We start from the raw sequence: 15210 nt of genomic DNA, 5'->3' as shown, positions 1-15210 counted from the left end.
GATTCTCTCCTTGACTGGAACTGTATATGAAAATGTCAGACAGAATACGTATTGAGTATCTGAAATGATATGACTCGTTTTGTTAAGGCAAAATACACGAATCAATATAAACACTCATCAGTCTGTGCTTGTGACATGTGAAACTACCATACATTTGATTTGATACTGTTTCTTCCCTGCATTCGCTTACTGTTTCTCCGTATTCCGTGACTATACCCCATCAATTGTAGCATTGTGCTTAGAGGTATACGAGATTTTATGCGCACGAATCAACGTTCAGCGGTGCTATTGTTCAAGCTGTAAATCAGAAAAGTAGCTGTTCACCAAACAACAGAAGTCACTCTACCCTCCAGTGTGATGTTGGATTGTAACCACAGGCGAACAAAATCCTTCATCTTTTATGAGCGCATCATTCTCTGGTCCCAACAATCATCAGACATAAACTTGCCATGGATCCTGCACGTGATGCCATAAGATGGCGTCTCGCAGTGTACATTGGCGTTGCCAACAGTCTCTTGCCTGAACAACTAAGCCCTCAGTACAACCTACTCATATCGGAAGTCTGTCTGACAGGCTTTTTGTTTCTTTATTGCGTAAAACGTTCGATTCGTCACCAGACAGTCCCGTGATTATCAATATGAGCATGGGTCTACGCAAATGGGATACGGTAATATGTGTCAAACAAATTAGTGAGTCCTACCACCCGATCCCAATTATCACCTCTTACGACAAGCATGTATTACGAGATTGTAGTTTCTGTAAATTATATTATTAATTAAGCAATAATTAATATTGGGTCACAACGTTTATTGTTTTGAATGATAATTATTATGAGTCACATTCCGTATCATCAATGTTCAGTGGTGTTAGTATTTTATCGACAGGCCTTGAAAAGACTACTACTACTGTTCTAGAGCATTCCACGTTCGTGGCGATGGTTGTATGTGCTAGAACTTTTAGGAAATGACTGAATGTATATGTGATGGCTAGTTGCCGTGATGTCCACACGGAAATACACACAGATAACTGGAGTATATCACTCTGCGTCTCCGTCAACGCTTGATCTACATAATCGCTGCCTGCTCCCTCGCTGTGTTTACATTCTGCATAACTGTGTCTCACTCTCCCATCAAGACTTTGAGTTGACAGTATATTTGTGACCCATTACTGAAGATTGACTCATTTGCATTGTATGTGAAACCTCTCTTTTGAATCTGTGTATTTTTTGCCTTCGTTTGCTGAATGCAAAAAACATTGAAAATGTCAGACTTCTCAGTGTTGTATTTTGCTGGTTCTGAGGGGATTTCTTATACCTTTTGTCACGGTTTATAGACAACACCATACAGCTGCAATGCGACTGGAACCAATATATGCTCAACTGTACAATCGATTCTGCATTTGGCAGAGATGTCGCGTGAATGTGGGAATGGTAGTGTCACTTTTATCTTCATTAGCTTTGGGACGTTAGTTGAGTACCAGGGCCCGCTTGCACAGAGCAATCTTAGTTACAATCGATCTTAGGTCCCTACAATCAAGTTTACAATCACCATACAATTGCCCAAATCCACTTGCACGAAGACGATCTTAAGACAGCAAGGATTTAAGATCGCAATCTTCAACGTTGGAGGTAGAAATTTCTTAAACTCGACTCCTGTCTACAGTTTTCTTCAAATGCGCATAACAGGCAGCGCAAATAAAACGTGGAACTGGTTACAGCACGCAACACGCAACACGCAACAGACATTCCTTCCTTAATCGCACCTTGCAGATTTTTCATGAACTAAAAAACAAAAAAACCCCAAAACAACAAGAACAACAACCGAAAAAAACAAGCAAGAAAACCCCACAAATCTTTGCAATGATAACGTGGAAGATAGCATATATGGTAACTCGTACCTAGTGGGTTACTCTCTAATTTTTCTACATTCTAATATTATTTCTGAACTAAGAATGTCATATTGCAACCACAGAAATATCACTTTTTATGATAAAATATTGAAATACAAACAGGTACATTAACAAATTTGGGTTTTGAGTTACTGACCTAGTACTCATGAAAATTAAAGGATAACATAAATCATAAACAAAATTTCCTTATGATACAACACCTAAATGTACTATGATTTGTCGATGGCTGTCAATGAATCGGATTTTGGCATCTGGTCGGTGCTATTTGGAGTAAAATCCCAAATATATCCCACAAGCATTAGATGTGTAAAGATATGAAAGTGTGACATGGCTGTGGGGGTGTTGTGGAAAATGCATGACATGGAAATATGAAAACGTTATTATTCCGTGTGTTTTATATGTGTTGTTAAATGCTCATCTACAGTATGTTAATTGCTTTACGCTATTTTGTTGATAATTCTTTTTTCTTTTAGTTAAAAACTTTTTACGCAAATTTCACATGCCTCAGCAAGTGTATTTTCCTGTTTGAAGAATACTTGTATTATATTTAAAATGCATAGATTAAAACTCTATTCTCTCGTCAGAAAGAAACATAAATGTGTACGTTATCCAACTGTAGATTATTGACACGTCTATGATCGAAAAGAAATATATGTATAGATCTGCGCTGTCACAATATAACATGCATTGTATTGGGGCATGGCAGATTTTACAGCAACGGTATAATGACGAAAAGGGAAACCACTCCCATCTTGCGTAAAAACCAAGATTAGCTGCCCTTGAATTATTGAAAAGGTCATGGCCACTGCTAATCGCATGCAGACACCTTTCGTTACTATCCTTTCCTTGTTTATCAAAAAGGTATGGTGTTCATACTTTTTCCAACACTGAATCGGGTGAGAATTGTACTCTATGATATCGACTCGATAATGATGTTGTTCATTACCTCGAATAACGGTATTTCTGGCGCTAAATCGATGTTGCATTGTCCGTGTTGTTGAAGTGTCGAGGCGAATCATACAGTTTTATGCAATATAAAAACAATCCCCAAACGTAAAGCTAATTATTTGCGTGAAACTGACAACAACTTGAACGCCATTTTGCTACTGACTACAATGATCCTAGTTCCCAACAATTGGTTCATACCAATTGTAAGTTTTGATTGTAACTTACAATGATCTTAGCCTACAATCGCTTTGGGCAAGTGGTTGGCGATTGTAGCCGAAGCCTAAGATTGCGATCTTAAGTACTTACAATAATTGTAGCTCTGAGATCGTTTTGTGCAAGTGGGCCCAGGGCCCTTATTCTCGAAACGTTCGTAGCTCTAAGATTTCGTAACTTTGATCGTAGTCATTGTGTTAAAAACGGGCTTAAGGAGGTTGTAAGGATACGAACGTTTCGAGATTAGCTAGCCAGGGCATTTTTGCTTCGAATCATTCGAGATGTTTATTGGGATGTTAATCAACTTAAAAATAATTGTTTGTGTCTAGTTTCAGGAGATAGATGATGACACAGTGGTGCTAACAGAGACCATTTAGTCACCTATATACCTGCAGAACAAGCATATTGCCTCGCTGAGTGTCTTGTTACAGAGAGCTGCAAGCATGGACATAACAACACGCCTATTGTACCAGTCGGCAGACGCCGGTCTCGACTGTTTCTTTTCAAGATTTACTCTGTCCTTTTACCTCATTAGATACCTCTATCGGTACAGTTTCATAGTCTGGGTTTTCCACAAATCTTACAGCGTAGTGTTTGCTCCAGCAGATCGTTTTTAGTAACAGGATAAATGTTGCAAGTCATTTCTAGACAAGAAGGTTCATAGTGCAGTTGAGCAAATGAATCAAACTCATATTTTAATTGTTCGGGTTTGCATTGATTAGATTGTTCGGGTTTGCATTATGTGTGATGGGTGCCACTGGTAGAACATGATACGTTCACCTTTTCACCTCCATCTCATAGTGGATCGTAAACACATGCCCTATCATGAATGGCATGGTGATAGTCACTGGATTGTCTGGTTCGGACTCGATCCGTTTAAAAACAACATCGTACAGCTGTAATGCTGCTTAAACAAATATATGTTCATGATATAGTCACAACTGTACATTCGACTCGAGATTTTTTAAGGGTCAATATTAAGGGTTTATATGTGGAAAGGGCGTTTTAGCTTATAATTAAAAAATCAACATAATGTCACGATACCATTATACCAAAACAACACTATTGCTCAACATCATCATCTAAATATACGCAAGTATCTATGTAGAGCAGTGTCGGAGGTGGGGAGTATGAGCAATTCTAAATCAGACTATGGCACGTATAATGTTTGTAGCATATACAGGTAATTACATTGTTTACCTTTCCACGGTAGATGCATCGGCAACAACAAACTGTTAATTGGCTGACTACGTTGCCGTGGCGTCCCAAACTCGGGAAACAAATTATTGATATAACTATCACTCTTCCACGGTGTCAGAGTACGATGATTTAAACCTGGTCTCAAGTCATTAACTCGAGATATTCTGCGTGATGAACATGACCTATTAGCGACCATCTACAACAGAATCCAGCCCATTTTTAAAATGTTGAAGATTTAATGATTTGAAGATTTAAGCTGTTTATGGTTAATATGATAGTCTCCGACCTCACCAAATCCAAATGGAGATGGAGAATAGTCTCATATCGCATTGCCTGGCATCGAACTGCATAACCTAATCTATACTCACATGCGTGCTCTAAGGTGAAGTTGTCCAATAACAATGTTTGAGTGAGTTTAGTTTTACGACTCTTTTAGCAATATAAGAATGAAGATTTTTATTTTTATATTTATCACCTGATGAAGGAGTAAGCATTAACTCCGAAACGTTGTGTTCTCTCATAAAGAAGTTGATATCCATAAAAATCTTCATTCTTATGTATTTTCACTTCTAAATGACATTCAAAGTCTTTTAGCAATATTCGTGCTATATCGGGACGTAGGACATCGGCGAGGAACTTTAAAAATACTACCCACGTTGAGAATCGAACCCAGAACTTCGGAGTGACGAACGAACGCTTTAACCCCTAGGCTACCGCACCGTCCACAATAACAATGACCACACTGCACTGGATCGATTTGCACAAGGCCGGTGTGATGTGTTATCACCTGATGACTCTGGTTTATAACGTTTGTTGTAATGGGAATGGAGTCACAATGAAGTCATTTTAAACAAATGCCAATATATTATACCTTTAATGTTTTATCTGATATTGAAACATTGTCATGTTTTAGCCAACCCTCCTTGCTTTTTACGTCTGTCCAAGCCTCTAGGCATATTGGAGATCGTAACATGTATATAGATATAGTCTATTTAAATATAATTTTATGGTATATTTTTCTTCTGTTCTATGTATATAGATATGTTTTTGTCTTAAATAGTCCTTCATAACTCCAGAAGGAGTATATAAAATGTACAATGTATATATGTACAAGGTGACACTGTAATAAAATAGTCTGCCTGTAATGATAGCAACCTCGGGGTAAAAGTTATTTGTATTTATTTTACACGATTCAACCATCGTATGAGTCAAACACGAACTGAAATTTCACGGAACGTTCATTTTAATTAACACAATGATCATCTACATGAGCAACGTTCTATACGCAGTTGGGATACGATGACATGTGTTACTGAGCACGTGTTACTGGAGGCAAATCTCGCACGGATCTTCACGTTTTGATATATTGTCTGCTCTGGGGTTATCTATGGAAGACAATTAGTGCCGCAATCTAAATGGTTGTTTTCATCATCTGCGCAGGCGATACATACTATCAACCGAATGGAAATAGTAATGAATATAGTGACAGACCATATTAAGGATCGGACTGTAGAGCGAGCACAATGTCCGCGAAGTGGACGTTACACACGGTAATGCAGGTACTGGATTGATCAGATTGATGCTGAAAATCGATTGAAATGAACGTTCTGTGAAATTTTAGTGCGTGTTTGAGTCCTATGGTGGTAGAATCGGTTAATCTATACTTAAAATGAGTAGGTGAACTTCAATTTAAATTTACGATTGAAAACAAGTGGGAGATTTATCGCAGTCAATCAACGTTTATATGATAACAATGAATGTTTTGAGAGTGCATGCCTACTTGCACTTCCTTATGATCATAGTTGTTTGTACAGTAATTGCTCTTGCAAAATGGTGAATGACGTGAAATGTATATGTATATGTGTATAATTGATGTAATATACACTCTTCAAAACAAAAGGAACGCAAAATTAAATTAAAAAATGATGCTTACAATTTTGTTCACCTATGTAAAGTGAAACAATGTTTTAGGGTTGCACATTGTTTTAGGATCTTTTAGAAGATCATGCTTGACCAAAAGCAACCAAAAATGATTTTGAACGGTTTTATCAGTCAGGATTGTCGTGATGTGCGTGTGTGTCTTGCAGCACGAATGGGTATTCAGCAAAGCATGAGTACAGCATGTGACCATAAGAGACCCAAATGAATCTCACAATGTCATCCACGATCTTTGCAAGTACTGTACACGAAAATGGGACGTCTCAACGCTTCCGATCGAAATCAGGCAATTGGACGTAGTGGCAAGGATCTTCAACGTTCATCCCAGCCCAATAACTCGATTGTGGGATCGATTTCGTCAAACAAATTCGACAAATGATCGTAGAAATATCAGGATGACCCAGAGTCACTACACCTGCCCAAAATCGATACATCCGTGTAACCCATCTAAGTGACCGAAATCGTACCGCACGAGACACAGCACAAGAACAGTTTGGAGCCCGAAGAGTGTCCGATCAGACGACCAGGAACCGTCTCCGGGAAGTAGGAATAAGTGGCAAACGTCCAAAAGTTGCCACCCTCCTTGACACGACTACATCGACGTCGACGGGTGAGATGGTGTAGCACGGTGTTGCCATGGAACCTGGCAAACTGGAAGCGCATATGGTTTAGCGATGAATCTCGTTATCTCCTCAGGCGACGTAATGGTATAGACCGTGTCTACAGACGACGTCATGAACGGTTTGCTCCTGACTGCATCAGACAGGTGGACAGCTTCAGTAGACAGTGTGTTATGGTGTGGGGAGCGATCTCATACACCCGCAGATCGGAACTTGTACTTGTCCAAGACAATCTGACGGCCAGTCGATACATCTACAGATTCTCGATCCGCACGTCCTTCAGCTTGTTGACCAACAGGACAACGCCAGGCCCTACACAGCACGTGCCACCATGGAGTACCTGCCCAGTAACAACATCAATACCCTCCCCTGGTCCTCCAGATCTCAGGATCTAAACCCAGTCGAACACCTTTGGGATCAGATCGATAGACGGGTACGTCGACGTCGTAATCCACCACAGAATCTTCAACAGTTGTTCCACATGCTGCAGGAGGAATGGAGAAGGATTCCAAGACAGGACATCCAACGACTGTCCCTAGCATGTGTCGCTCAGTGGTAGCAGCTAGAGGTGGTCATACGAGGTATTGACTACAACAGCACCTGGTGGACAGCAGTAATGACTGTGACGACTGTTATTCTCATGAAATATGGACAAGATAGCAATGCATTGCTCTACAAATTTAGATAATAAAGAGAAATGGTGGTGCGTAAATGAGATGTCTGTCTCTTATAAACGCTCGTTAACGCGTATACTTCCTATCCGATTTCAGGCTCCCCTACATTTTTTAAAAAGTATAATTACATTAAACTGGTTGGTATTACTTCACTGGTGATCTCATGCATATTGTTGGAGTAATATCCAATAATTGCCTTGTGGCAATAAGTCAGATACCTACGTGTACTGTCTCCAGGAAACGTTGTCGCTAGTAAAGTTTACGACCTGTATAAGTCACGCTCTATGTATCACCTTATCGTTTATGTTTGTATAACTCCACATCGTGGATTGTGACAGCGCAGAAGTTGTTTCCGTAGGGTTTTTCTGCCTTCTAATAACACCGTCCCCCAGTTATCCGCTCTACAGTCACAAATAACAAGGGTTCATTCGCAGGAAGGCGATTTATTCCAGCGTGTATAAACATTAAGCGAATTTCTTTTTCGCCTCCATACGAATAATGGTCCTATCCGAACAATAGGCCCTGCCATGTACTGAACCAAGTGCACTTCTGCTGTCTTATGTTCATCCAACAAGAAGCGAATCAGCTCGAACGCATTAGTATTAAGACTGTAGAGACATCCCCTTTAACTTGTATATGTGCTCCTCAACCATCATGTTGTTCATCACTTGCTTGATAACGATACCTACACCGAAACGTCGCCTTCATAGCAATAAAGTAAAGAAGTTGTTCATTCATATCCTTCCGTACTGCACTAGTGTCTTCATGGCCCTCAAACAAGTTGGCTGTCTGAATTTTTATGTCTGTGTTCATAGGTTCCATTTCTGACTAACATATCACTAAACTGAAAACGTGCTTTAAATGCCAGTGAAAGCACATCTGTTTTATATATGTATTTCACAGCAACTATTATACCATTCGACAAATATCTGGTATTGTTTCAGTTCCCTTGACAACTGTCTACAGTCAGAGCTAGGAATGTCGCTGGTGATTTCAGAGAAAAGCAAATATTGATTTGTTAACGATTTAAGAGATTGCATATCATGTTCTTATTTTACACGCTACGACAAGATGTAATTGTCATTATTTATTCATTACATAATTCACATAGTGATTGGACTCAAAAACGTCTACGGCATCGCTACGATTCAACAGAGTCTACGACATCACTACGACTCAGCAAGATGGTAACTTTTGTCTGGGATAAGTTTGTAGCTGTTATATTTTGTCTGCTACTCCATGGACGTTGCTGCTGCTGCTTTCTATGTGGAAAAGCTCAACTTGTGCACTTACCTGACTTTGACAATTTATTCGTGAACGAGCACCTTCTGTGGAATGATCAAATGGACAGCGTTGTGGCGTGCGTCAGTCGATGTTTCTTTGACACTCGCTGTCGAAGTGTGCAGGTTGACAGGATCTCCAGCAGATGCTCAGGCCATGCCACAGCCTTTGCCAGTCCTACCAAGATATACCCTCCACCCAGTGTTTCACAGCATTCAAGGCTCTACCTACTACCAAGAGGTAATTGTCATTTTACCTTTGCTTCCTTTCACCAGGCCATATCTTTATCATCAGATTCGCCCTGATTATGTGTCTTAATATATGTAAACTCGTGTGTTACACCAAATTATTGTATTGAACAAAGAATCAGTGTCGGTACGTAGCACTTACGAAATAAAGGAATGCTTTCCTTCACTTGATAAAGGATTGATTGGATATTGTGCATCCCGAATTCTCAAATACCATTCAAAGAGGTTACATCTACAATGATTTAAGTATTGTTCAAAAGCATTAACTTTTGCAGCTTTAGTATTCGTTAAATATATTGCAAAAACCATCAGACTAGTATTTGGTGCCTTTTGCTATTTCGAAAGTGTACAAACGCGAATTGTAAGTAGATTGTAGTTACTGGTGTTTGTCAATCTGACGTTAACGTGATCTTAGTGCCATGTACTGTTTGTAAAAATTATAGGGAAATCAGCTGTTTGTGTTGTGTTGTTGAACAGAAAGAGTAACCAAAAATTGCACACACCACATGTTGTGTGTGATTAAGACTTGATTCATATATTAACGGTACAGAGTAACTGCGGATGAGATGAAATTGTATCACTAATTGCATCACAATTAGTTCAGAAGTTATAAAAATAGTCCCAAACAGACATGTAACAACGCACATTGCATGGACTCACGTGGACGTCAGACGTTGTTGTCACGTATCGCTTGGTACGTGCGTTTAGGTTACAATGAACTTACTTTTTGCAAACTTTTTGTCTAAGTCCACAAACCTAATGTTGAACATTGATAAACGGTTGATTATTCTTTAGCCTCTGAATGTTGTGGAAAACTCGTTAATTTCAACCTAGATTTCACTTACACCATACCACGGCTTACGGATCTAATCTGAGGAATCATTTCCAGACTGCAATTCTGACTGCGCGGACCATTTCTGGCAACAGTCAAATTAGTTCCAGGAACAGACTGAGGGAGCACAAATCCCACCATGACAGATACGATTTTCTGAGACAGGAGAACAGTTCTTCCCTGCCCCAAAATAGAGTGGCCAGCCATTTTGACGTCCACTATCACGATCGAAACACGATATCATCGCTATCTAGAAGTTTTCTGATAAAGTTGAACATTCTGGTACTTCTCTGGCCAGCTATTTCTCAAGCCCTGACCCAAGTTAAAGACGCTTACGAACCAGCCATTGACGTTAGCTGATTTGGGACACAGACAAACTGAAGGGCAAACAGGGTTGCGCAACAATGAGAAACGACCAGTCTGTCTATACGCGAGCGAAGCATGCAAAGGTTGGCTACGTGCTTCCATCGCTTCCATTCGAAAAATATTTTTAATATAAAAAAATCATATCGACACCATCAAAGGTGGATACCAATTTCCCCACAGGACTGTGCTCTCAAATTTCTAACGTGATATTTAATAATTACTCACGTGCAATAATTATATTTAATTCAACATTTTAAGCGCATGTGAAATCGTTCTTCGCTTCCATTACCACCGCTGACTTCCGCTTCAGCGGGGATTGCTGATTCCCTGGCTTTGGGCAACCACTATGCCCCATTTCCGAACACGGCTCAATTCATGATTAAATTTGCACAATTTCAGGGAACTGTATGTCCAAATAGTGACGTTAGTTTTGACTTTCCACGCTAGATGTGACGTTAAATATTAACTCACTCACTCACTTTATATCCATATCTGTAATGCCCTAGTACTTTTACTGTCCATATTTCTCATATATATTGTTTTCGTCACGATGTGGCTGAGATATTGCCGATGTGTCGTGAAATATTAACACACTCACCCACTCTTAGCTGAGTGGGTGAGTGAGTGATTGAAGTATTGACCGATCGATTTTGTATTCACTGTAGCAATATTTACTCTCAGCTGAAATGACATCTTCTGTCAATGTGTCGTATCCGCGAGATTGTGCAAGGTACCAGCTATTCACGATTGGGCAGCTCTCTTGCTTCAACCCTGGAAATAAGCAATTTCGTGAACTGGGCACGACATATACACATAACAATCGTATATTCATACTAACGTGATGTGGAATGTTACCTATATTTGTCTATGACGTGCGCTTACGTGTTACAAACGACCTCACTGGAACAACTCACATAAACATAAATTACAAATTGAAGTTGTAAGATACCATGATGTAAGGAAGAAAATGTGTCCATTGATTATATGTTATTGCAGCCGCCCACTTCATAGGCAGTGCGTGCACCAGTGATGGCGACTGTCATCTGGCGACCTCTGTGTGCAATGATGGAGTGTGCACATGTAAGATAGGGTACTGGTTTTCCCCCTCACAACAGGCCTGTGTCACAAGTAAGTTTCATACTTTTGTGTAATTTACCATCGTTCTTTGCCGAAGGTCTATTTTTCATCCCCAAGATTGTCATGAAATAAATGTGTGAAAGTCATGTTTCACGAGCATCGCCATGAAGCCTTGGACACCCACCGGATATGTGTCAGGTTGACCCTTGTACGATTTGTTGCCCTTTGGTTGACTTGCGCTTAAAACAGAATGATCGAGAAGGAATCATACAAAGTATTACATGAATAATGTATATATTCTCGGTGTACGGTATCCAATTAAGTCGCGATTCTTATCGATTTGAACACTTGATAGTCACTGATAGGGAAATCATTCATCCACTGGCAATGTCATTGATGTTTGTTGGGTTATAGTGTATGCATAACTTAATCATGTATAATTTTGACCACAAAATGCTGTTAGCTTGAATTCCATCTGTGGGGTATACTATCAGACTTACTCATTGACTCTACACAATTAATGACACTTCATCCATATTACCGCTAAACACATATTAGATGATCCTGCGCACTAAACGCATTTGTGACAAGAGAGGCGGTACAACGAATTGGGCGAGTACACTTGGCTGCTACAGGTAGCTTGACGATTATGCACGTGCAATACATGCTAACCGTGGCATGAAATCAACACCGCATATTCCTTCGAATGATAAGACTGCAATTTCAGGCATAAGATACTGATATTCCACGCTAACCTTTAGTTAAGACGAAGACAAATAGATGATTGGGGCATTGACAAGCATTTTATATATTCAACAATTTTGTTTTTAAAAAAACAGGAAAATGTCATTTGCTTCGTGAAACGGATCGGTGGTCCTAAACATATTTGCTCAGTATATTGTGTTGATTCAATTCTTTGGGATTGTACTTGTTCCCAAATCGAGTGTGCTATAACAATTCATGCGTGAAACGCACGGGGAAAAAGAACTTCTCGATATTTATCATACAACCTGTCTCCCTCTTGTTTCAAGTGGATCGTTCTGTGGGGCGTTCCCAAGTATGCAAATTGGGGTCATTTGTCTATTAGAAGGTGCTTCAGTTGTTTGTTTTGGGTGAATTTCGACATTAGACTTTGGAAAATGATTATCTCCCCGGCGTCCCACTGTTTGCCATTGAAGGTTTTGATTCATCGTCCATACAGTTTTTGGACCCAGGGTTGTTTCTCATTCAGGATGAGATCGGCCATATCATCATTCCCAAAGTATGCTGCCTTTGAGTATGTTTAGAATTGTTCCGCGCAAAATAATTATGTCGACCTGCGTTGAATCCAGAAAAATGAAAATTATTCAACGGACGGCGAGCGATGGCCATAAAAATCAAACCATGTCTGATCAGTATCTTTTGTTGGTTGTTGTTGATATTTGTATGTGTACACTGTACATGAGGACATTTGGAGCACTGACTCGATGGTTCTGGATGGTTTGTTTTGGTCTACCATATCCGAGACACCTATATCGAGTAGAGTGTATGCTGTCAGTATCGACACCAAAATTCCTGTATTATGGATAGGCCATCGTATAGTGCATACTGCGAGACTCTGCTTATGTATGCATGGTACGCTTGTCAACTTTGTTTGTGATTTATTCTTGATTTAGTTGAAGACATTTAAACACTAACTCATTACGATAGTATGAACAGGACCCGTGTAGGTCCCGGCGTAGAATAAGCCTTCAGTAACCCATGCTTGCCATAAAAGGCGACAATGCTTGTCGTAAGAGGCGACTAACGGGATCGGGTGGTCAGGCTTGCTGATTTGGTTGACACATGTCATCGGTTCCCAATTGCGCAGATCGATGCTCATGTTGTTGATCACTGGATCGTCTGGTTCAGACTCGATTATTTACAGACCGCCGCCATATCGCTGGAATATTGCTGAGTGCGGCGTAAAACTGACCTCACTCACTAGTATGAACAAACTGTGTCGTCAGTTTTAGACTTTGGTTGTTTTGTTCACTATGACGACAGGTTTTTTTTATAATTTACCGTTCCTTATTGTAACATTATAACTTGTTTGTGTTCACGAAATGGCTGAAATAGGTGCGCGACGCGGCAATACGTTTAACTAGTGGGCGGTGGATGCGCAACACGACAGAGCGTTCTAATTGAGTGTGTGTGCGTGCGTGCGTGTGTGAAAACCCCATTTCCAACATACAACTACTATGGTTAGACATGACAAAGACCTGTGATATGAAATGTCAATAGACAAAGGATTGCTCCTAAAATCCCCAATACCCCAAAACATCTCACTAAATTTCTTATTTACCTGAACTAAGACTTTTTTTCATATCTATTCTTATTTGTTACACAGAATGTTTTACCTTGGCATCTGGACTTGTTCGTTACCCTGGACACGCCATCTGGGGAAACGATTTGAGTAAGCACCAAACGCTTGGAGAAACGTCCTGCCCACAACTCTGCACGGGCACCTGCCCAAGCATCGAATTCGACAGAGTCAAGAATCGCTGTATCATCAATAACGACACGTTCCTTTCTGTGGGCGCGACGAATCAGGCTCAACATGCTCAGTGGGTGTACTACCAACGTCACTGTGCTACATAGGCACAGTAGGCAAAGGGTCATCAAAACACTAAACCAGACCTGAATATGGATATAGATCATCCAGAGTAGTATAGGGAATAGTGATTCTGGCTCACTTTTCAAAAAACCCCTCTAAAAAGCCTCATTTACTAAATGAGGCTTTGGTGGGACCATTAGCTCTTGATACTATTGCCCCTACTACAAAGCCACGCCATCACGTTTACCGTGACTTGGCAGGCGGTACGATCAATAATTTGTTGTAAGTTTTGACCGCCCTATGTCACGTTTATATCGATGAAACAGTTTAACGTGAACCGCCTACGATCTCTTTGGTGTTCATAATAAAGGCTTGCTGGGCTTTTTGTATTCCCTGTTCTATGTACTTTTTTTTCTCGTCCTCGCTGATAGCAGACTTACGAGACTTGGATCGAATATCTTGTTTCATTTCGTTATATTTTTTGAGTTCAGATAGGATTGAACGAAACTCCTCTTCTGAGATTTTACTGTCAGAGAGTGCCGTGGAAATACGCTCACTAACTGTGTTCAGCTTTGCTTCGGCCAGAACCCTGATCTCGTCGTGTTTCAATGCCTTACGATGCAGTCTGCGTGATACCAACTTAAGCGTCAACCCTAACACCCCCGCTATCCCAGCTGTTATTTCAAAACCTAGCACTATAGGTGCAGCCACGATGGTGGTTAACAACCCAACGCCTGCCGCCCCTAGTCCCATGCTGGTTGTAATAAGGATAGTGTCAGCCCCGTCTACGATATTGAAAGCTCTATTATATTTTTTACATAGTGCTTTCCGCGTGTCACGGTCTTGTTCTAGTTGGCGTTTCACATCACATAACTGCCTCAAACGGAACCCATCTACGGTTTCCAGCGTCTTCGCTACTTCCTCTACGACTGGGTACAGACCCATCCTATAATATATATTTTGAAAGATTTTTTAATTGGGTTTCAATTAAAAGTCTATCAATGAATTTGAAGTCTACAAGTTCTAGACCACTAGTCAGGGAAATAGGTGAGAGGTAAATAAAATTTCTTGTTGTAATATAAACCCCACTGAGGCTTATTAAGTAGTTTATAGGACCCCCGTGGGTATCCTGTTGTATAACAATACGACAATATTGGTTTATGTGTTCTTTAGCCCAGTGTATTGACACCCCGGGTAAAATTTGGTGTGATATTGGGAGGGTTCTATAGAAAGACGTAAAGAAGACTTCTATGATGAGGGTGGAAGGGGAAGATATTCTATCAAGATCACTGCTAAATTTTAATTTATTGTCTGGATGAGCCCTTAACCC

General features: G+C 40.2%; 1 protein-coding gene across 1 annotated transcript; it reads left to right on the top strand.

Moving 5' to 3' along the window:
• The first annotated feature begins 8657 nt into the window (after positions 1-8657).
• On the top strand, positions 8658-14269 carry LOC137291854 (uncharacterized). Its single transcript, XM_067823399.1, has 3 exons — positions 8658-9022; positions 11225-11356; positions 13674-14269. Exons 1-3 carry the CDS (start codon positions 8686-8688, stop codon positions 13922-13924), a joined length of 720 nt encoding a protein of 239 aa, XP_067679500.1. The 5' UTR covers positions 8658-8685; the 3' UTR covers positions 13925-14269.
• Positions 14270-15210: the final 941 nt, after the last annotated feature.

Source organism: Haliotis asinina, chromosome 7 (assembly GCF_037392515.1).
Source record: "Haliotis asinina isolate JCU_RB_2024 chromosome 7, JCU_Hal_asi_v2, whole genome shotgun sequence".
NCBI classification, from domain to species: domain Eukaryota; kingdom Metazoa; phylum Mollusca; class Gastropoda; order Lepetellida; family Haliotidae; genus Haliotis; species Haliotis asinina.
The sequence above is the reverse complement of the archived record's forward strand: the minus strand, read 5'-3'. Positions and strand labels throughout refer to the sequence as shown.